Below are 22,786 nucleotides of genomic sequence, written 5' to 3'. Positions count from 1 at the left end.
CAGGATGAACTGTCTTCTTTAATTGGCCGTATAATTTTGATTCACAATGCTTCATCTTGTTTGTTACCTATTGATACGATGTTGTACTGGAACTATATATGGATGATTTGAAATGACATGATACTCACATCTCGATACATATCGTATCCCTTATCTAATGATACATATCATGACCTACGTATTGTGACATGATTGACAATACCCAGCAATATGATGCATTACACAAGAGCAACAATTCCTTCACTCACTCTACAAAACAATCATAATGCAACTTAAGGTAACATAGCACCAAATGATAACTTTTTCACCATTAACTCAGTAAATGTCTTTGGATATTGTGGCTTTACTAGTCACTAAGGTAAATGTTTTCTGAACTGTATCAAATAATTCCCAATAATGTCTTTTACTACTGTCAGATTTACTGGCTGCCATTTTGACTGGAGAATCAAATCCATTTACATCAAGTTTAACATAAGATTCTAAAATATAAAATGAAATGGGATATATTACACAAAATTGACCAGATGCACCAGAATGTCACTATCTGTGGGTCCGTAAATCTATACATTGATTAAGATGTCACAAGGGCAAAAACCAACGAATTTTCATGACTAACTATGATTTTCAATAATTTTTTCCAAAATGGCTTAGATTCAAAGATAGAAAATACTTAATGAAATTATGACCTTCATCTTTAATCAGGCTCTCCATTCATCTCTCAAGGGAGATAACTCTTAACACAGACTTGATATATCAAGACCACAATATAATAATATGACAGACCTTGATATTACAACATACTTGAGTGCTGGGTGAATGTCTTACCTGATATCATTAAATTACTGGTAACTGATAACTGAGAGAAACAAACACGCCCTATCTGAGTTAACAAGGAAGTGACATCATCACATAATGGAGGAAATGATTGACACATGTCAATCAAACATGGAACTGTTAATAAATAAAATCTGATTCTTTCATCTGTATCTAGCACTAGAAAGATAATAATAAATTTTTAGGAGTTATAGTCAATATTCTCAAATCAATAGGTCAAGACCCAGAAACCTTAAGATAAAATCTAGACTTAAAGAATTGATTGGATAATAAACTGAGTTTAAAATCAATTTCAATGTCAGATCAATAGATTAATAAAACACAATAAGTCATCTTAAATTTATTTCAAGAATAAGGCCCCAGAATTGCAGCGTGCGATGAGAGAAATATTGTCAAATTGAAGAAAAATGATCAGGAATGATGGGAACAGCCAGTTTGAACAAAACTAAAGTGATCTTTGTAAGACTGTAAAACTAAAGTATACTCTTTAAACTAGCTGAAAAGCTCCAAGTGGTAATTTGCAGGTTAGATAATGATATTAATGCAAGGAAAATAAGACTATACCTGATAATAAAGAGAACATTATATTGATAGCTAATTTAGCTACACCTAATGATTTAGGTAAAGCATATTGTCTACATAACTGTGATAACAACTGGATACCAAATATCTGCAAGATGAGAATGTATTTTAGTTACATTGTAACACAATATCCACAATAGGTTATTAACCTACTTGGACTTGACTGAAAAGAGGCTCAAGGCAACATCTGTGTTGCTGAAATCTATAAGCATACCAAAACCCTGGATTTCATCTGCAGCTTAAATGAATACTGATGGTAAATCCATTTGCATCTACCAAGCCACATTGGATGACATGATATAAGTTTACAATACCTGTTTTTCTGTTTGTGGTTGAGCAAATAATTCTGGTATGAAATCAAGACAGATATGCATTGAAGGTATACCAGATACAGCTAATGGTATCAGTTCAGCTGGATATCCCTGTAAGTTGAATGAATATATTGAAAAATAAAATCAAACATTCAGATTTTGAAAAAAAGTAATAGCCGAGATGCAAAACTGGTATAAACATTGGTTTAATATATCTTAGTTTCTCAGGTTTTTCAGCATTTATGAATAAATTTTACAATTATAACATCATATGACATAACAAGATTGTTTTGTACGAAAGATTGCTAATAGATTGTCACATGACTTTACAGAGTTACAGGAGAAGGAAATGATATTACAACTTTGCTCTATACCCCCTGATTTCTGAAAAATCAAAGTATTTTACCTGAAAATGGACTAGTTTAGCTAGATTAGGATCAGCTATAAAAGCTTGATGTAGATATTGACATATCAAACACTGTATTTCTCTAACATTACTTAATTCTCCTGGTTCTTCCTATAATAAAATAATGAAAAATTATAATGAAATTCATGTACAAAATATTACTGGAACAGGTTGTGGACTATATAAGCTAGATTAAACTGGAGCTCCTGTTCTACTACCTGCATCATATCCTGATATTGAACTTTGCCAGATTATTCGTACTCATTTACAAATGAGTCAACTGAGGCCACCAGAGTATCACAAGACGACAGAGATAAGAACCCACAACCACCATTCTTTTGAATTAACCACACTGTCTAACATATAAGGCCTATTTAAGAAGCTATGTTAACCCAATGGTTCTTTCAACTTGATTTCCCTGATTACCTTTTCAAATTTGGAGGGTAAACAGCTTTCTAATAAAATCTGTAAGGCAGCACTTTCTTGAGCTTCTATCAAAGCATTTTTCAAATCTCTTCTCTCATGTTCTGATTGGCTAGCATTATCTATGACAGGATATGCCTGAATATGATTGGCTAGATAAGTTTTACAAGCATTAGAATAAGCTTCTAGAATTCTCAGAATGATTTCTAATATTGGAGGACATCTGAAAAAGAAATCCGTACTGTATAAAAATGTATAAATAGATGTACAGGATACCTTTCCTTGGGGTGAACAGTATCTATTGATATAATAGAATCAAGAAACAGACTTGTGTATGAAGTACCCTCTCCTTATATATATTTCCGAAACCTTAAAGTTTTATAATCTTGTTCTGCTGTCTCCATATTGACCTGATGAAGACGAGCAAAGTCATGTAATGTGCAACAAAAGAAATTTGGAGGTATATTTCATAAATCACTAACACAACAAGGTGCTCCAGAACTTTTGATCTGTTTTACATCCAAAGGCAACATGAAATGAATGGAGTTTTACATCCTACTTTTTTGCACAATGTGGAAAATACACCAGTGATAACCTATAGACAATAAAGTGAAAATAATTACCTAAACACTCTCTGATCACAACGTAAAACAACCAATGGATCAGTTATAACATCATGTTCTGTATAGGGAGCTGGTTTAATGGTTTGACTTGATTCTTGTAAATTATTTATTGTTGACAATCGTAAACTGGAATTTACACAAATTGATTCTTTAGAATGACAACCTAAAAATATATTGTTACTGGGAAGCCAAATGAAGCTTTGAAAACCAAATTGACTCAGTTTGATTTCATGTGTGTTGAACATAGTTGCTGGTTGTGTAATGTTGCTTATCAGTCATAATTATTTTGAAAATTCGTACTTCATTGTTTTTGCATATTGAAGGTGCTTAATAAGGTACTTGAGTTAACATGATTTGCTGTATTTGCAATCTTTTCTATACTACCTTACCTTCGAGGTGATATTTTATGTATTTTAAACCAGACTCTGTTGACTAGATCAATAATACGTCGTGGAGTAGATGGTAATAACATAATCTTTAAACTGGTAACAATAACTTCAGCAAATGGTAAAACTTGAGATGGTTCATATACTAGTAATTCTTGTAATTGTAACATTACAACACTAGGTGTTCCTGGTAACTGTTGAACAGCTGAAAAATCAAATAAATTATATACTTTTCAGAACTGTGATCTGACCAAATTTATGCAACTCATATTCTAGGTCATTAAAATATCAGGCCTATCAAATAATTGGAACACAATTTAATGAAGAATTTGATTAGATCATGGTTGGCAACTGACAAAATAAGACACTTTGTGTAATCCAGTCCAGCAAGTTTTCTAGTGTTACTCAGCTGTCATGATGGTATGAAAAACAGATAATAAATCAGGGGCAGGAAAGTATGACAATGCCACGTATTGCAAAATCGTCAGCTACAGAAGAACAAGACAACAAATTTTAACGAGACTGAATAATTGACAAACCTTGTTTAAATGTAGCAGGTGTGACTTGTTGTTTATTTATAGTATTATACATTCTAGCAATCTGATTGGTTGTTTTTAAACTGTCAGCCAGCCAATCATCAACAAGACATAAATGAGGATAATGTGTTGCTAGTAATCTGAAATTATGAAACAAATACTCGTAATTTACAGTTTTCTGCCTTCATTAATGGTTATAGCTCTGTCATTGCTCTAGGATAAAGTTAAAACTTCTTTTGATTAAGAAATATTCCTTGAATCTTACCTGATGAGTGAGGGAAAGATACCAGCACATTGTGTTTGTTTTTCTTGAGCTACTTGTACCAAGAAGTTAATAGGTATAATAGACATGATAGATTCAGAATAACTTGATAAATTACGCTGAGTCATAACTGAAAAATATATACACATAGTTAAATTAATCTATTACACAAAGTATTAATAATTTACAAAAAACTATCCACATTTAGTGAAATTCCATAGAAATTGTAGACAACCTCTTTAACATTCTACTTAACTCATAAAATTGATTCAGATTTATGTGAAAAGTTGTTTTATAAATGATAGAGAAATTGTGTGTGTTTATGCCTTTAACCTCTAAGTATTTCCATAAATATTCATTAATATGTGCCTACAACTTCTAAATATTTCCATATATATTCATTAATATGTGCCTACAATCTCTAAATATTTGTGTAAAAAGTTCTTACCTATAGATTTCATATTATTTAATAAAGTATCTTCAAACAACAACAAATAATATAAAACAAGTATTTGACAGCCGACATCTTTTTTCTCTGATAGTATAATAGTAGGAGACTGTCGTCCACTGATATCTTTTCTATTAGCAGGAGCATCAAATACTTCTAATAATTCCTTTTCGCTGATAGCTTGATTTACATTGTCTGATTTGATGCCTTTAACAATAATAGAATTCACGTAGGACTCTATTAATAGAGGTAGGAGAGGGTGTAATGGTAAACAACTACTACACATTTGTTTATAAATCCAATCCTGAAAAATAAACAAACAATCCATTTCAGAACTTAAGACTTGCTTGATAAATTTTATCATTAGATTCTAAAATCAACTCACAAAAATTATTCATTGAAAATTCTCTCAGATACAATTGGTCCATTTTTATTGAATAAATCATTCGACTGGTTCAATATACTTCAAAATACCAGAATTTGTGTTGCATAACAATTTTCAAGTCACCCACAGAAAAAAACAGGAAACAAAACATAAAGATCTACAATCTGATGAGCTAGTCAATAAATAAAAAGTTAAAATGTAGGTATGTTAAAATTCTTACCTTGATTGGAACTTTATATCTAGAAAATACACGACTTTTTAAAAGTTGGAATATAATATGTATAGGTAAATAACCAGCCATATCTCCATTTAAACTCTCAGTAACTGGTATACTTATAGCATGAGATGCTATTACCTGTAATATATAACATATAGCATTATCATTTACATACTGTTACACAAGGCCTTTAGTGAAATTTAACGCCACCTTCAAGCATTGATATCTCCAGGTTATATCTCGTAATAATCAGATGACTCTGGCAAATAAAATGTCTTCGTTAACTTATATTCAGGGAGGTTACCTAATGTACATCATACTGTTCTATCAATCTCCATAATACACCAGGGCAGATCAATTAATTCTTAACAAATACGATATTTAATATAAGAAATATTTATAAAGAAAACAACAATTTTACCTGTTCAGTAAATATTTCTTGAGTAAAAATATGGCGTATTCGAGACAAAGCATTTGCTTTTACTTGACACTAAAACATAGACATAAATAATTCATAAGTATTTAAGTTAGTAGAGAGAAAGTCCTACAAGATATGTGCTTATTTCTATGAGGTATTGCCACAGTGTAATTACTTAAATATTTTATTATTAGATGTACAACACATATTTATATTCCAGTCGAAATAAATTTTCTTAAGACCATAAGGTTTACTTACCTTCATACCCAATGTATTACAAACTAATTCACTAATAGAAGATGTCTGATTATTATGAAAATGGAGAGCTATCAAAAACAACATTTCACCAAATGATTTTCCATTTCCTGTATTTCTAAAAAGAAGCAAAATAGAAATATGGTAAGGGAATCACTTGACAATAATATCAAGGCTCATAAAACCATAAACAAATAGAACAAATAAGTTTCTTCTTTGGGTAATGCAAATTGGCATTGTCATGCAGTGTGCAATGAGAGAACAGCAATATTAGCTTCTTTCCCATATTAACGTGCATAGCCAAAACAAATGTGGTCAAGTAAGGGAAACAGGATAGACAAATCAAAGCCTAGCCACGTCTTCTCGAAACTATCTTAGCACTAGGATATCCCAGAAACAGTCTTGAAGTTAAGACCAAAGTACATCCTAGCTCTTCGAGAATATGCGGCATGGTTATTAAGTTTAGCAAGCAAGCAGTTGTTAACACAATGAGGTACGTATACACTATTGTATAATGGTGTTTTGCATCCTCTTTATAGTCTTTACCAAATAAGTTCAAGGAAAATCTCATGAAATGGTACTCACTTATCAAATATACTTTCTGCTGTCAATAGCCATGAAATCCATTCTACAACTTCATGTTCCAATTCCAATCCACTGAAAATTAACATTTATATAAAGTTATCTGAGGTTTGAGCCAGCAGACCAACATTTCTATGAACAGTAACTTTGACTTCTATTACTTATTGCATTATTCAATTGATCAATTAACATTAGCATTATATGCAGATAGCATCTAGAAATTTCTAGTTCTAGACTAAGAGCGCTGACGTTTTTGAGATAATTAGTCTAAAAAAAGTCAGTTATAATTCAACTTTGAAAAATAAATCCTCTACCATCCAAAATTTTGGTGGTAGAAATATCTGTCTGCTTTCTCAATGGTAAGGAATGGAAATTTGAAGGATTCAAGATGAATGATTATGAATGGTTAATAACTTACCCCTGTGATAATAGTAATGGTGAAGCTATTAACATACATAATGATACTGATATAAACTGAGCTCCTGAACTGGTTGGTGGTGGCCGAGATGTCATCACATCTAATAAAGCTTTAGTTTCATCATCATTAAATCTAAAAATATATGTTCAAAAATCTAATAACAGAATTTTATGTGTATAAGGGACACTGATAACATCAATTTGTCCCATTCCAATTTTCAATCAGACATGGATTTGCACCACAAAGCAAAGACATACATAAGTTTTGGAAAATCAGACCAAACACACTTAAAATACATAGATATCTCTCAACAATTCTCATTGATACTGCATAGGATTCCGAACTATCACTAACCCATGAAAAGTTAGAATATAAGAGGGTGCAGAACCTTTCAGAACACCTGATGTACTCAGAGATTGGGTTTGTAGACTTCATACCAATTAGTAAAGTGTCGAAAAAAATATACTGCTGTGTATTTTGCAATTGTTTATTTATAGAAGTTACTTACTTTAAGTTAGCCATATTTTTAAGAGCACAATAAAGCCTCAACAATGTAACAGAATATACCACATGATTACTGGACATGGGTTGTCCCATAGGTGGAGTTACTAGTCTTAGTTGATCCAACAAGTATTCACGCAGTATATGTAACATAGATTTAGCTGGATCGCCTTTCCTCTAGAATAGAAAATCGTTCAAGTAAACAGTTAACAATTGGAAATGGATGTAGTTGTCTTTACCTGCTGTTAGAGCTGAATGTCAATTAAAATCTGATATTCGGTTTTCTTAATATTCAACAAAAACCTACCATGAAATAGATTGTACTCACTTTCAGGTTTTCAAACAATTTATGGAGAGTTATTAAGATAACAAAATACTTATGTTTATTCTATAACTATATTCAAAAAAGAACCTGAAACATGTTGTTACCCAGAGTTTCAAGCTGTGCGATCATCAGACAACTGATCTCATTCAACCTGTGTCCCAACTGAAGTTTGATGAGTAGAACTTGTTTTGTGTCTTTACTTCAAGAGACATGTTCGGATCATTCTATAATCAAATCATTTTATACAAATTTACCTTTTGTCCAGCTTTAACAAACTGTGAGAGCCATGTCCTAGTGACTGCATCATCTCCAAGTAACAGAGAACTAACAAAAAAGACAGCATCATCTTTAGCTGGAGCATTAACAGCTAGTGGGGCAGACATCTGTAGAGACAGGGCTATAGCTAAACCAGGCATTGTACAATTCTCTACCTATAATACAGGAAAAAATAAATTAGTTAGTACAGTATTAACACAGCTTAAATGGCAAGTAGAAACAATCTCGGTTCCTGAAGATATCCATTTTCACAATGTCAAGCTATTACAATCATCTAATACCTTGATTTCATTAAGCACTTTTCTTGTATCACAGAAGTTTGTAAATGCAGCAATTTGATTTGATTGGATTTGGAAGTGCATACAGCCGATTAGAGCTCTTGACAGATAAATGAAAACAAGGGAACCCATCTTTAATTAGCCAAAAATTATATTTAAATAGCATCATTACTTTTCATAACTATTTTGTTAATGAAATGAGAAAACTTACACATAATGTTCTAATATTGAGTGTTTCCTGTGGATTCATGGCACATAACATTTGTAACATTTCTAATCTCCTTATACCTCCAATACTTTCTTCGTCTTGTCTTTCCCCATGACTTATCAAACTATAACATACTGAAAACAACATGTTTCTCATTTAATTGTTACATAATACAGTTTCAATTTGTAAAAGCCTAAACCTTAAAGTTGTTAATGAAGTTTTCTCTCTTGTTTCTCCAAATATTTTATGATTGTACTTTTTATAGGTGTAATTCTAATAGTAAATTCCATATTGGTACTTGTAATCAATGAGATATTCTGATGCTTTTATATCAGGCATTTTTTTCTCTTAAATTCTATTTCCTGTAGGCTACTTTAAGGTAAGAAATATAGGATTAGAGTTTACATGTTATAACCTAGCCCAACAAATCTGGCCCTACTGACTCCTCTGACCATCAGTCCATCAAGATATAACAGGATCAGTGGTTTCCTAACATCTTTTCTTTTCTCACAACTACTGACATCTTCTTGCTTAAGAAATTGAAATATATCCAATACAAACCTGATTTGAAAGCTTCTGGTGAATTGGCCAATAGCTGACATAACAACCAGGAACCATTCTTTAGACACAATAAAGCTTCTGCTATATCAGGTAATGGAAGTAAGTTAGGTAATTCTGAAATAGGGAAAGATACTTTTTTTTAGTGTAGGCTCTAGTGAGCAAGTGAGAGTTTCATGTAAGTCCCCTCAACATTAGAAAACTTAAAGACGGAGCACAAAAAAAATTGATGCTTGAATACAATAGAACTGATGACCTAGTATTTCTGAATAGGTATCTTGGACTTTCTAAAACACAACAAGTGTTTTGTAGAAAAATTTGGAAAATATCACTTCAGACAAATTTGGAAAAGAGTTAGTCATATTAGAGCTTCACATTAGTGAAAAGTCTGCATGACAAAATGTAAAGCCCAAAAATTAACAAGGAGTGTCTTACAAACCTGCTTGTGCTATTGACAATATATCTGATACTTCTTCTAGATAAACTTCACTTTCAAATAACTCACACGTTTTTTCATAATTAGGATTTTTCTGATCTTTAATCTGAAAAAAAATCAGGACTAAATAAAGCATAAATTAGCACTGGGGTTGACAATGTTCTTTTCAATTTCTGACTATCCTTACTCCGAGTCTTCCTGTAAAAGATCAGACAATGAAAAAGGAAGGTAAAAATTACAGCATATCAGTTTCATGAGGATGCTCTCTGAGCTCAAATGTTTTATTACCTCTGACATGACAAATAATAATTCACTTAATAAAAGTCGAATTCGTCTTGCAGGATCACTTCTCTCAAATTCTAAAACTAGACCATGTTGTAAATTTGATATCAGAACACTGTCAGTAATACTACTTCCAATTTTAGATCTGAAATAGAAAAGATACAATAAAATTTCAAAGGTTATCATTGTTACCAATCAAATCTCTCTGTGATATTAAATCTTAACCTATTCTCCCTTAAAAGAAGGAAACAAAGATGACTTAGTCACCATCATCAGACTGTCACATTTAAAGAGGACGAGTTTCTATTCATAAGTCACCAAAGCATAATAGTTCTTTACATAAAGCAAGTGCTCCAGGTTGAACTGTATACAAGTTTAGTCTTGTCTTTCTGAACGAAAAGTCTGATGGTGAAGTATTGCACACGCTTCACAGACATGAGAAAAATTAAATTCAAGCTATGACAATAAAACTGTAGTTGTACGTTGAAATGACACTAACCGTAATTGTTGTTCCTTTTTAACATCTTGTTCCAAAGCATGAAAGTCTATTGAGAGTAATGTGACAATATTGTTAACAATTTCTAAACCAGATAATATTTTTGAAATCTCTTTCCTATCTTGAGTCCATTCATCTCCCATATCTAATGGAGCACATAATGCCATCCGAACCAAACTTGGCAAAACTGGTCGCAAGTCTGATTCACTGCAAGAGCTCAGTTCTCGTATGTCAACATTTTGCATGGACCTGAAAACTTTGCTTTGCACTGGTTCTCTCCTTTTAAACATTTTTTAATTATCAGCTAGCAACTGTACAGAAGATTATAGGCCAATATGTATCCATAAGTTTTCATCTTATATTTTTCGGAAATAAAAGTAAGGTTTTCTTTCCATTGGGCCTTCTTTGAGTGTAAAGCTTTGACAGAGATTTATTGTGATAGAATGGCTCCAAAATGCTTAAATGAACTGGTGGCTTCAGTTGAAATCGATTTGGTTAAGTTTATAACTGAAGATGAAAACTTTTATAGTATGGAACACTAAATAACTAAAGAATTATTTTTTCCACCGCGATTAATCGGCTTTATTTGACTTTATTATTGAAGAGTCTTCCTGTCTTTTTACTGCCGACAAATAAATCGTATGATAACTCCGACAAATCATCTTTCGGGTTTCGTTTTGCTGTTCGGGTCTTAGCCAGTTTAATATAGAAATCTATTTACAGCTATCAAAAGCACTGGACAAAATTAAAATGCGATATCTCCTACAATTTAACAAAAACAGCATCGTCTAAGCATAAAAATAATTCTTAAATTCTCAATGTTGCCGAGCATTTGGAAAAGATCAAGGCTACCGAGACCAAAGACTTCCTGGGGTTAGCGAGGGTTTTGCCATTCTTTATTTCACAGACCCCGTATGTACCAGTGTTTGACTTAGCAGAATTGGTAGGGAAAAACATAACCAGGGGCTTAGAGGGCCCAAAAAAGTAACACCCTTCTCGTTAGTGGATGCTGATTGTATGAAAAACTTGGTTATGTTTTAAAAATTTTTTTTAATAAAACAGTTTTTTTCACAAAATGTTTTGTTCTTCCTTCAGTATCCAGACAGATGGATAAAAATACATAGAGAAATGTTTTTGTGTTTTTTCTTTCAAACTTTGATAGCTTCACACACTAAGACATCAGGTGGCAGTATGTGGATTTAAAAGTATTTTTATTAACACAATGATGTTCCTGTAGCATCACTAATCTATTTTGATTTAAATTTTCATTCCATGATCTTTTGTCGTTTTGCTGGTAGTTCACAGGGCTGGTCATCCTGTGAATCATCATCTACAATATCACGAATACCTCCAACCTGAAAAAATACAAAAGATATTTAAAAGGAACAGATTCGCTATCTGTTTTATAAATCGAATTGTACCTTAGTCTCAAAAATGTGAAGTTAAGTTCATCAGTTAAAGTTTACCCAGCTGAGCCAGCTCACAGTCATTATTGAGCCTTCAAATCCAAATGTGTCAAAAATTATCTGCGTTTGAAAATTAGATGACGAGCTGTCTTTTTTTGAGACCCTGCTAAATATATAGAAGGTACATAAAGAGAAATAGACAGCTCGTTATCAGCTTTCAACCACTACTAACAGCTATGGTGGACATACAGACATCAGGCTATGGGTTCCTACACTATATACATCCATGCAGGCATATAGCAAATATACAGGATGTAAGTAACTTACTGTGATTTGAAATGGGACATCTTGTTCTCTTTTACTAGGTGATTTATATAATAGAGCATGACGTGTATTTCCAACCCAATGTAATATAACTCTAATAGTACTAGCATGTCCCCAACTTTCACCCAATGCTGGTACAAGATGAGACAGACTAGATGTTCCTAAACCACCCTTAATTTTAGTTGTCATCTGGTTGGTTAAAACTACCTAAAATCATAAAAAAAGAAAGATACACTCATGCTTGTGCTAATCTCTAGACAATAAATAGTACTTTTAATGGTTAGATTGATTAATGCTTTCAGACAAGTACCCAACAAGCTTCTCATGGTCCACATTAGCCTACTCTTTTCCGATTTCCAACTGTCAAGGGATCTTTAATGTACAATTCCCCTTTAAGATGTTCATTTAGTACTTACCGCTAATTGATGCTGTGTAGCCAATTTGATAAAATTCTGAGCCATTGATGTTAATAATCTGGTTCTCAATGATAAATCATCAAAATCATGTCGAAAATGGAAGGCAATACTGTCTAAAACTATTAGTTTTACCTAAGAAAAAAGACAACACAATCTAAAATTAGGCTGATGACATGTTTCACAAATACAGACATGATGCAGTGTCATTTCATTAAACAATTTCACTTACATGAATTTTTACATACGATTTTTTCGCCATCAGATTTCACCATTTGACAGGTGTACTATTTTTGTCAAGGGATTTTCACATGCACAGCCTATATATAGGCCCTATAGCAAATGGCGCTTCAGTTTGTTAATGATTAAAGTTTTTGCAATAATCAATTCTCATTTACCTTTGGATGCTCTTTCAGAAAATTTGGTAGAAGATGCATATTTGCCAATAATTCAACGTAGTCATGACAACGAAAATAATGTATACCACATAATATATTTTCTAATGTAAAATCTTTTAATTCTTCAACATCTTCACCTTTGAAAATAAACAGAAATACAAAGAAATTATTTTCAAAAATATTTATATTCTAGAGGGATATGGACCGAATTATTTCTTTACTTTTTATACTACAGAATTGTGCAAAATCAGATGTTACAACTTTAGAATAATGAATTGCATGTACTCATGAAAAGTCATATCTAGACTAAACTCTATGTGATTTTGAAGGAAGGAATTTTAAATAATTATGTTACCTGGTGTTTCTGCCATCATAACTTGACAGTGTTCTATGGTAGCTTTAGTAATATCAACTAGTCTTTCTACAATAAAACTACCTTCTGTATCAATATAAACAGCTTCACCCTCCACTCCACCTAAACATTCTGGTAAACCAACATCAACACAAAGCTGCATACTGAAAATAACAACAGCAAACTATGAAGTGACACTTAAAATCACAGCCAAGTAAGCTGCATACTTAGAACATATTATTATCAAATTAGCAAATTTACAATATTAATAGCAAAATAGCTGCATTTTAAATATCACAATAGTAAATTATACTATATGCTTGAAGTTATAACAGTTGTTTACTGCTTACTTAATCTGCAAAATGAGAAAAAATAATATTATGTAACAACTTGTGACATAAGGTTCCTGAGAAACCCACTGAAAATGGATATCAAAATTTATTGTTTTGCCAACTCACCACATCTGTGTTTTACCAATTCCAGGAGCACCACAAAATTCTGTCATTTTACCCAGTGGTATACCACCCCCTATCATTGTATCAATTTGTTGAGAGAATGTGATGATAGAGGGCTGACTCTGTTCTTGATGTAATATCTGTAGAGCTGATACTGATTTGGGTAGTGTTATTTTACGACTTGTATTGGTGGATTCACCATTCTCCTTGTTAAAGACAGTTTTAATAACTTCTAAAGATTCTTGTAATGACAAACCACTTTCTATAAGGAAAAGTGCCTCCAACAATTAGTTACATGAAAAACAATTAACAGTGCAGACTTTCTTCAAAAAAGCAAAAGCTGTTCCATTATCATTGCTAAAGTAAGGTCAACAAAACGTAAGAGAACAACAAAAAAAGATGGATGGATAGCAAAAATTTTGCAAAAAAATAATGTAGGTATCATTTTTTACTGGTATAAGTTAAGTAGGTTGGTGCAGATGGCACTAATTTCAGCTTCAGTTGCATCTTAGTCCTATTAGGTACCAATAATGGCCTACCTTTACTTAGCTCTGAAGGTTTAATTTGATGGATATCTTCAACAGTTAGAAAACCACTTTGACATAATTTAGTTTTTAAGGATTGTGCTATGGGAAACCTTGCTATATCTCTCTGCATTCTTCATGTGAAACTTTCTGTGATTTTAATCGTCAAGAAATACATTAGATATGTGTAGCCTACAATTACAAATATACGCCTACATGATTTAAGTTATACAGTAGGGTGTTTATCCTATCCTATGATAAAATGAAAATATGACTCAAATTCTCAAATGCAGATCTTGAACTGAAGCCTAATTCACTTTCAAGTTTTTGGTGTAGACATTGTTTATGGACATTCTAAGATAATTGCAGAAAAAGTAATGACTCAGTAAGGTAATTAATTCGAGCTTAAAAAGGAATGTGCATTATACATGCCTGCGCGCTGTTATCGCAATTATACGGTAGTGCTCAGTTATATTATTTCTCTGTGTTAGGCCAAAAATAGGTAAATGTGGCCTTTGCCGCCAGACAACGCCCGAAAATAAGAATCATAATATTTTTCTCTACTTTACAACGATAAAACCTAACAGTGTAGGAATATTCTTAAAGTTTCAAGTAACGAAGCGATGTCAAAATTGAATTATCACCTTCCTTCCCGCCGCGATATTTTGCTAAACCGAAAGTAAAGTAAATACACAAGTACACAAAACACGGTGACGTCAGAAAATTATGTGCACAAGCACTTGCCAATGTTATGGCTTGAGAAACAAAACTTCATGAAATGGATCTTCCATCAGAGAAGGATATAGCTTCTTTGAAGCAGTTTTTAGATAAATTTTGTGAAGAAATTAATGATTTTCCTAAAGAAGACGACAATTTACCTTTTAGAATATTTTCTTACTTTATGAGAGTGGAAGATATTGAAGGGGAATGTCTCGGATGGGCCCAGCAATATCTCCTTTCAAAGTGAGTAGGTTTTATTGTATAATCAATGACAGTAGTATAGTAGGCCTATTATTACTATAGTACAATACTCTGCATACATATATCTATGACAAATGCAATTAAATGAAACTTATGATATGGCTAATGCTAGTGGGTCTGATATCCATCTAAGTAAACTAAGAGCTAAATTATTAAGTTTGAGCCAAAACATGATACTAATAAATGGCCCATTGTCTATCTTATTGTAAATAGAATAGACCTATTATATTATGCAGGTAGTGTAAAATAGGAATCACAGTGCCTATGATTCTAGCAAGGAATATGCTTGTGTCCTTGAAAATGAATCTGTGACAGCTTATTTGCTATCAATTTGCAAAATAGATTTGAAGAGTCCTAACCTAAATGCAAGAGACAGGCTACAAGTGCTCCTGATAAAAGTTCCTTTTTTTAATTCTTTAGAATCAACATAGGCCTGTATATTAACTTTGTCCCAATGACATTGTGAAAGTAAAGTTATGACTATGAAATACTTCTGTTCGGCTTCATTTTAGATGTATTGTAGTCCCTAGTTAAAATTTAATATCAAATAAATTATCTTGGAAAGTTGTTTGTATGTCTTTCAAGCATTTAAAATTATGTTAGTGAACATATTATTATGAAATTGCATTACATCTCTAGCAGAATTGAAAGATTTGTTAACTTATTGTTTCATGACATTTATTATGTTATACAATAGCACAAGACCTGCCTTACTAGATTAAGAAAGAATGTGTATGTAATGAATACATCATGTTTACTCTAATGATAACCTTACAGACTATACATATATACATGCATAATATTGAATTTTCATTGTATATATTATGCACTCTCTACTGTTCTGTTAACAATGAGTTGATGATAACATCTGTTTTATTAACTTAATAATAGAACCTTATATTTACTAACAAAACATTGTGCATTTATTACACAATAATATCATCATTATACATGGGGCTAAATAATTTTTCTTATTTAAGTAATAAATAATGTCTAATCCACAAATTTGCTTCCCAATGAATATACATCTATATATCCATATGATATTTATATTCAACTTCTATAATAGAAAAAGGAACTGTTTTCAACGTTTTTAGTTATAATTTATTTTTTAGGTTAATTTAGGTTTTACTAGGTGACTATATTCCTTTCAAATTCAACTACTGCACATGATAAAATTAAAGTACATTGTAAATAGGCCAATTATATATAATATCAATGTGCTATTTATGAAATAAGCTATTATGTTGGTGTCTATTGATAAAGTGTCTCTATTTGTCTTTTGATTCATCTTACTTGCAAGTCGTTAAGGGCTGTATTTGAACAACCCTGATGTGATTGGACTCTTTACTGATGTAATGAATTCAGCCAGCTTTCTCAGATTTTTCACATGGTGCAATCTTTTTATTTGATGTGTAAAAGTACATGGCTGGGCACAGTTTTATTTAAAGGGACAGAGCCTTTTTTATTCAGGATTTCATCAAAAGTTCATTTTGCAAGATCATCAACAACCAATGCCATTATATTGAGATTTTATTGCATTTCTAAATGATTGATAAAGACCTAAAACTTAATACAGGCACAGAAGTTTTCTAGTTAAAATGTGACAACACTATTGTTAGTCAAACAAAAAAAAAAACTGTGAAAAAATATTGAAAGAATGTTTGTAATGAAATGATCAAACATTAATGTTTACCTAACAAGTTAAATTAGGTTACATTAAGTTGAAAATAACTTCTGGTCTCTTATCAGATATGATAAAATAGGGTGTAGTGAAAAACAGGCTGACCCTTTGATCTTGCATGTTTTTAAATCATTGAAAATGTTGATATATCATTTAAAAGATTAAAAGTCAAAAGTGGGCTTCTTATTTCTTAAATACTTGAACAAATATGTTTATATAGCACGTATACACCTAGGTATATTTCCTCCTTTCAGTCCTACTTGGTAAACAAAGTTTGTTATGAAATTCCTTGTGATATGCATTCTGGAATAAGTACATGTTTTTAGGGCTACTTTTGGGTCCAATGTTTGAACTTTTTGGGCTAATGAAGTTTGTTTTGAAATTCCTTATGATATGCATTCCCTAGTAAGTACATGTATCTCCTTAACTGACATATCTAGGTAAAGTATTATAAGAGGAAGTGTGTTTAGTAAAGAAAAGAGGTTAAGAGAGATATATAATTAGTCCTAATGTGATGATACAGAATGATAAGATCAGAACATCCTCTCTAATGGTTTAGTCTGAACACCTGTTCTAAATCTTTATCAATTTACATCTCTCATTAGATTCTCACGGTAAATAGGATGGTAGCATTTTAACAGCTGATTTCAATTCATGCCCCTTTATAACAGGGCTGAGATTTGCATTGAGTCATCCAGTAGAGTATTTAGAGGGGGCATGGTGCCACCAGAGAAAATGACAAATTTACTTTCATTGCCAAAATCACGCCAGGTGTATGCCCGGGTCAGAGTGAAATCAGGTGTAGTGGAATTGTAAGCATGACCTGTTTTTTTTGGCACACATTGATTTAAAATGAAAGAAAAGCCTTAATGAGGAAGTTATCTGACTTTGTGTTAGTTGTATATATATATTATATTTTATTTATTATTTATACACTATAATGTCAATATTCGTTGTCTTTTTTTCATTTCCTGTTTCATTCATGTGTTAAACTACTAAATTTTACTATAGGGAAAGACATTTATTACATATCATGCTACAAGTAAACATAGGAAATTATTCATCAATTGAATTGAATTGCATAGTATAATTTTTTAATTTGATTTCATGTGGATTTGAAGCACATCTTTAACTTTTTTCATTGAAGATGTAAAAGAAGTGTCTTTCAGGATAAAAAGTTATATGAATAGCTACTTAACAGCTAGTTTTCAGAAAACTTTAGACATTACATTATATGCCTCACTAATTCAACTAATTGAATCCTAAATATGCAATATTGCATAGCCTTGAGCAATGAGGTAAATTAATTAATTTTCGATTAATTAATCATCTAATTAACTGTATTTCAGTGAATGTCCAGCAACCTTTTTACCTCACCTTGCCCGAACAGTTTATACTGAAATATTCAAATATGATGTCACTGAATTCTATGCTGATGATGATGATACTGAGAATCAGGAAGAGAAAGATGATGATGATGATGATAATGATGAAAACATGAAAAAGAAAGTTGATAATGATAATGATGATAAAGATTATGATGATGATGATGATGATGAAGAAAATGAAGATGAGTCTACGAAGACTCTAAAAGATGTCACATGTATGTTTACTTTAAAGGATTTTTTATACGTCTGCATCTCTGTATGTGGACGTATTTTGTTGCACCAATGTCTGTATCAATTCATCAGACTGCTTTTGATGAATTTAGTTAACATACCATAGATGATTAGACCAGAGATATTAGCCTTCCTGCCGATCATTTTTGTATCGATTAATAATTCAAATGTTTCATAAAGTTGAAACAAGCAGGCACATACATTTCTTTAGTTTAATGTTGCCCTGAACCAACCTTTTCTTTGCCATATTTTCTGAAGATTTAAGTTCAAGAATTAACTTGTGTATATCAGGCTCTTTATCCATTTATTGTCTGAGGCTGAGAATTGCCATCTTCAAATTTACATATCATGTTTTCCAATGACAACATCTTTATCCACTGGAATGATGCTCTGCTGTATTGGTTCAAGATATTGATTATTACATTAATTTTCCAGTTTTAGACGCAAGAAAATTTATAAAAGAAGTTCTAAATACAGTCCATAAAGTCTGTCGAGACTGGAAAACCAAGTTACCTCCCCTTCATATTAATTCCAAACCTCTAGAAGTCTGTGTTCATTCTGTTAAAAATACTCGACGGAAAATGGAAGATGTTCATGTTATTTGTTCTGATCTCAATACTCTATTTAATCTCAAGGTATGGTTCAACTTGTTTTCTAGTTTCAATTTATCAGCTTGATTAAATTAATCATTTATAAAATTGGGTGCTCTGAAATGAAATGGAGATTTTTGTATGACCTTTCTGCACCTGTTGGGGCCAAACAATGAGGACAAAAATAGTTATGCAGTAAGCCATGAGGGAAAATGCAAAAATAGTTATGCAGTAAGCCATGAGGGAAAATTTGCCAGAACAGTAGAATTGGCCATTCAATTTCCACCAGTCAAGGGATCGAAGGGGTCAAGGGATCTGTCCTAACAGCATTTTATCCAAAGATATTAACTCTGTCAGGATCCAACTCCTGACATCCAGGTTTATGAGCAACTGAGTGAGAAAATATTGTCCTTGAAACATCTCAAGATGTTTTTTAATATTTTAATTTCTGTTTAAATAAGCAAGGTTGATTGATGAAGATATATCATGTAAAGTGATCAAAACTCTTAAATTTTACAGGACTGTGCTAGTCATTCCTATTACTCTGTCTTTGATGGACATGGTGGTCTAGATGCAGCTATTTATGCAGGAAATCATTTACATACCAATTTAGTTCATAATTCATCCTTTTTAACTGATCCATGTACAGCTCTAAAACAGGCATATAAACAGACAGATGAGGGTTTTCTTCTGAAAGCAAAGAAAGAGGTGAGATAAACGTTCTTACAATTTGTCCAGTACTAGTTTGAGATTCGAGAATATAGAGTTCATTCATGCTTAGGCATTGGCATCAGAATTTTTCTTACTTTACACCTAAACGCCTAGCAGATGAAAATCCAACTTACTACTGACTGAGCTATTCCACATGAAAGTTTGAGTCAGTTTACCGTTAGTTCAGTCTCCCCTTAATTTATATTTTGTGAATTCAATTATGATACTTGTTGCAGAATTTAAAAAGTGGTACAACTGGAGTGACAGTATTAAAATTAGAGAAGAAGCTATATATAGCATGGTTGGGTGATTCACAAGCTGTTGTAGTAAAAAATGGTGAAACTGTCACTAAAACAGAACCACATAAACCAGAAAAACCTGTGAGTTAGAGTATATTAAAATATCTATTATTTCTTTACATATCTGCATTAACAGTGCCATTAACATATTCTTTGTGCTATTGGGTGGTTCTCAAAGTCTGTATCAAACTCTGTGACCTAGTGCTTCAACTAATGGTGCGTTAAGACAACAAAAGTTAAGACAGCTAACTATCAACTGTTCTTCAAGCCAGGTTTTCTGAACGCGACCAGTCAAACTTAAGCTGCCTTAACTTGCAGGTGGCTTCAAACCTGACTTGGAAAGTTAAGCCAGCTTAGTTTTGCCATCTGAACGCTACTGGCTAACATTCAGCCAGATATGTCATGTCTGGGTGTGCTTAATGGTATGGTAAATGGCGAATGCGCACCAAACAACAGTAAACCAGGCTCGAAGAACTGTTGATAGTTAAGCTGCCTTAACTTTAGTCGCCTGAACACACTATTAGTATTAGCACCTATTTGGTAAGATCAGATTAAATTGAAGTACTAATGTAAAGCTGCCTAATTACATTACATGCCCATTAATAATAACTGCCAGCTCTGTGTCTTTGAAGTGGTTTGAAGCCACTAAAGACTGGATTACTTCCCTTACCATATATTATGATACTCTTAACTTGTAGGATGAGAAAGAAAGAATAGAAAAGCTTGGTGGTATTGTGGTATGGTTTGGTACATGGAGGGTTAATGGAGCTATAGCAGTGGCCAGAGCAATAGGTACAAATTTTTTTACATGGGATCATAACTGAAATGATTTACAAGTGGTTCATACTATTGATCATATTTTTTGCACTCAGATCATGAGTTTTGTGTGAAGGTTGAGGACTTTTTTTTTACAGGCTTTAAACATTTCACTGGAAAAAGTTGATGTGTAGTCAACACTACTCAGCCAGACAAAATATCAATATGCAGATGATGATATTCCAAAGTTCGACATCCCATTAAGAGAACTATTGCTGATGGACTTTTTTCTTTTCTTCTGTTCAATTTTCCACCAATTTTCAAGCATTAATATGGAATGGATGGCTGCTTGATGGTAATTAGCTCAACTTGATTGTCTTTTTCTTCATACTGTTAATACCATTCAAACTTAATTATAGGTGACAGAGCTCATAAACCCTTTATCTGTAGTGATGCTGATGTTTGTAGTATAGATCTCGATGGTACTGAAGATTATATAGTGCTAGCTTGTGATGGTGTTTGGGATGTGGTGGAACCAAATGATGTACCAGAACTGGTTTACAATCATATCCAACAAACTAAAGGTGACAGAACACGAACAGCTCATCGTATTGTGGAGGTTGCTAAGGAAAGTGGTTCTAATGACAATATATCTGTTATTGTGGTTTTCTTACGCGATGACATATCACCGCCTCAGGGAAAAATGAGTATCCAGTTTCCTACCTTTGCAGCTAAAAACCCTGACAAGGGAGATGACTCTAATGATAAGACTACAAATAATAAATCTGGTGGAAAACAATGTGAAAAGACATGATCTTGCTTAATATTACAGTAGTTTTAGAATGATATAACAGAAGCAAGCATTTAAAAGGAAGGCATTGTGCTAAAAAGTGTGTAGAACATCTTTACCCAATTGAAGTGTGGTCTTCTTCAAACTTCTGGCCTGTGTTATTAGTTATAACAAATATACCAGGGTAATCCATAGCCTATTGTCAGGTGACAGGGATATAATGAAGCCTGTCATAAAAACTGTAGCTTTGACACTTTTTAATGAGGCCCAGTAGCTTTATTATTACAAACTTATGTCTTAATTTAGCCTTTGCCCACTTGATGTAACTTTGTTAAGGCTGATCTTAACAAAGGCTGCTCTACATGTCTAAGCAGCTTTCTAGCAACAAATCCTTGTGCAAAGGATTGTAATACAGATAATGAAAATAATTTCCCTCCAAATAAAACCATTTGTACCTCTTTCTTTGAAAACTTTCATCAGTTGAAAAACCAACTAAGAGAGCATTTGATTGGTGAGTTCTGCATTATTGAGATTCATGGAATCAACAAGAAGTTCAATAAAACAATTTCAAACAGAGAGCGTTCCACGTACCGAAATTAGTAGGTGTAGACTGAATTCAATATCACAGAGAATGGAATAGAAGGTGGAATTTTGAATGTTGACATATCCATTTTTGCATCGTTGGATTGAAGCCAGAATTGGTACAGACAGAATCTGTTTGGAACTAACCAATCAAGCACACCCATGAAAAATAGAATTATATCTGCAAAACAAGTGTGTACCTTATTTTATTAAGGATAAAGTTAAGTTATTATGTACATGTTTCTGAAACCTGGATGCGTTCTCAATGTAGTGTCTTTAATTTGTGCTGTAAATGTTAGAAAAATGCTAGCCATATTTATTAAGTGCCTAAATCATTTATCCTTTAGTCTTGTTCTTACACCAATCGAGCACAGAAAATATTCTCATTTTTTATAAGGAGTGGTTAATATACAAATCTTGATATAAAAACCCCAAAAATAAGAGGCATAGCAGCTG

The 22,786-nt window shown here is 32.4% G+C and overlaps 2 protein-coding genes across 2 annotated transcripts; one reads left to right on the top strand and one right to left on the bottom strand.

Moving 5' to 3' along the window:
* Nucleotides 1-790: 790 nt before the first annotated feature.
* Nucleotides 791-10,736, bottom strand: LOTGIDRAFT_142403 (hypothetical protein; the record flags this gene model as incomplete). Its single annotated transcript, XM_009052375.1, has 23 exons — nt 791-993; nt 1,399-1,504; nt 1,731-1,838; nt 2,134-2,244; nt 2,443-2,503; nt 2,543-2,779; nt 3,180-3,305; nt 3,569-3,770; nt 4,105-4,241; nt 4,367-4,493; nt 4,812-5,115; nt 5,417-5,551; nt 5,835-5,903; nt 6,090-6,204; nt 6,672-6,743; nt 7,087-7,218; nt 7,595-7,764; nt 8,167-8,343; nt 8,678-8,808; nt 9,236-9,349; nt 9,672-9,774; nt 9,957-10,095; nt 10,450-10,736. The coding sequence occupies 23 exons, from the start codon at nt 10,734-10,736 to the stop codon at nt 791-793; spliced, it is 3,366 nt and encodes a 1,121-aa protein (XP_009050623.1).
* Nucleotides 10,737-15,096: 4,360 nt separating this feature from the next.
* On the top strand, nt 15,097-21,772 carry LOTGIDRAFT_174041 (hypothetical protein; the record flags this gene model as incomplete). The annotated part of the gene is made up of 7 exons (XM_009052374.1): nt 15,097-15,281; nt 18,333-18,586; nt 19,038-19,237; nt 19,712-19,900; nt 20,140-20,283; nt 20,901-20,994; nt 21,378-21,772. 7 exons carry the CDS (start codon nt 15,097-15,099, stop codon nt 21,770-21,772), a joined length of 1,461 nt encoding a protein of 486 aa, XP_009050622.1.
* Between the last annotated feature and the right edge of the window lie 1,014 nt (nt 21,773-22,786).

This window comes from Lottia gigantea (assembly GCF_000327385.1).
Source record: "Lottia gigantea unplaced genomic scaffold LOTGIsca_180, whole genome shotgun sequence".
In the NCBI taxonomy this organism is placed as follows: Eukaryota; Metazoa; Mollusca; class Gastropoda; family Lottiidae; genus Lottia; species Lottia gigantea.
Note: the sequence above shows the minus strand (reverse complement) of the source record. Positions and strands in the feature narration are given on the sequence as shown.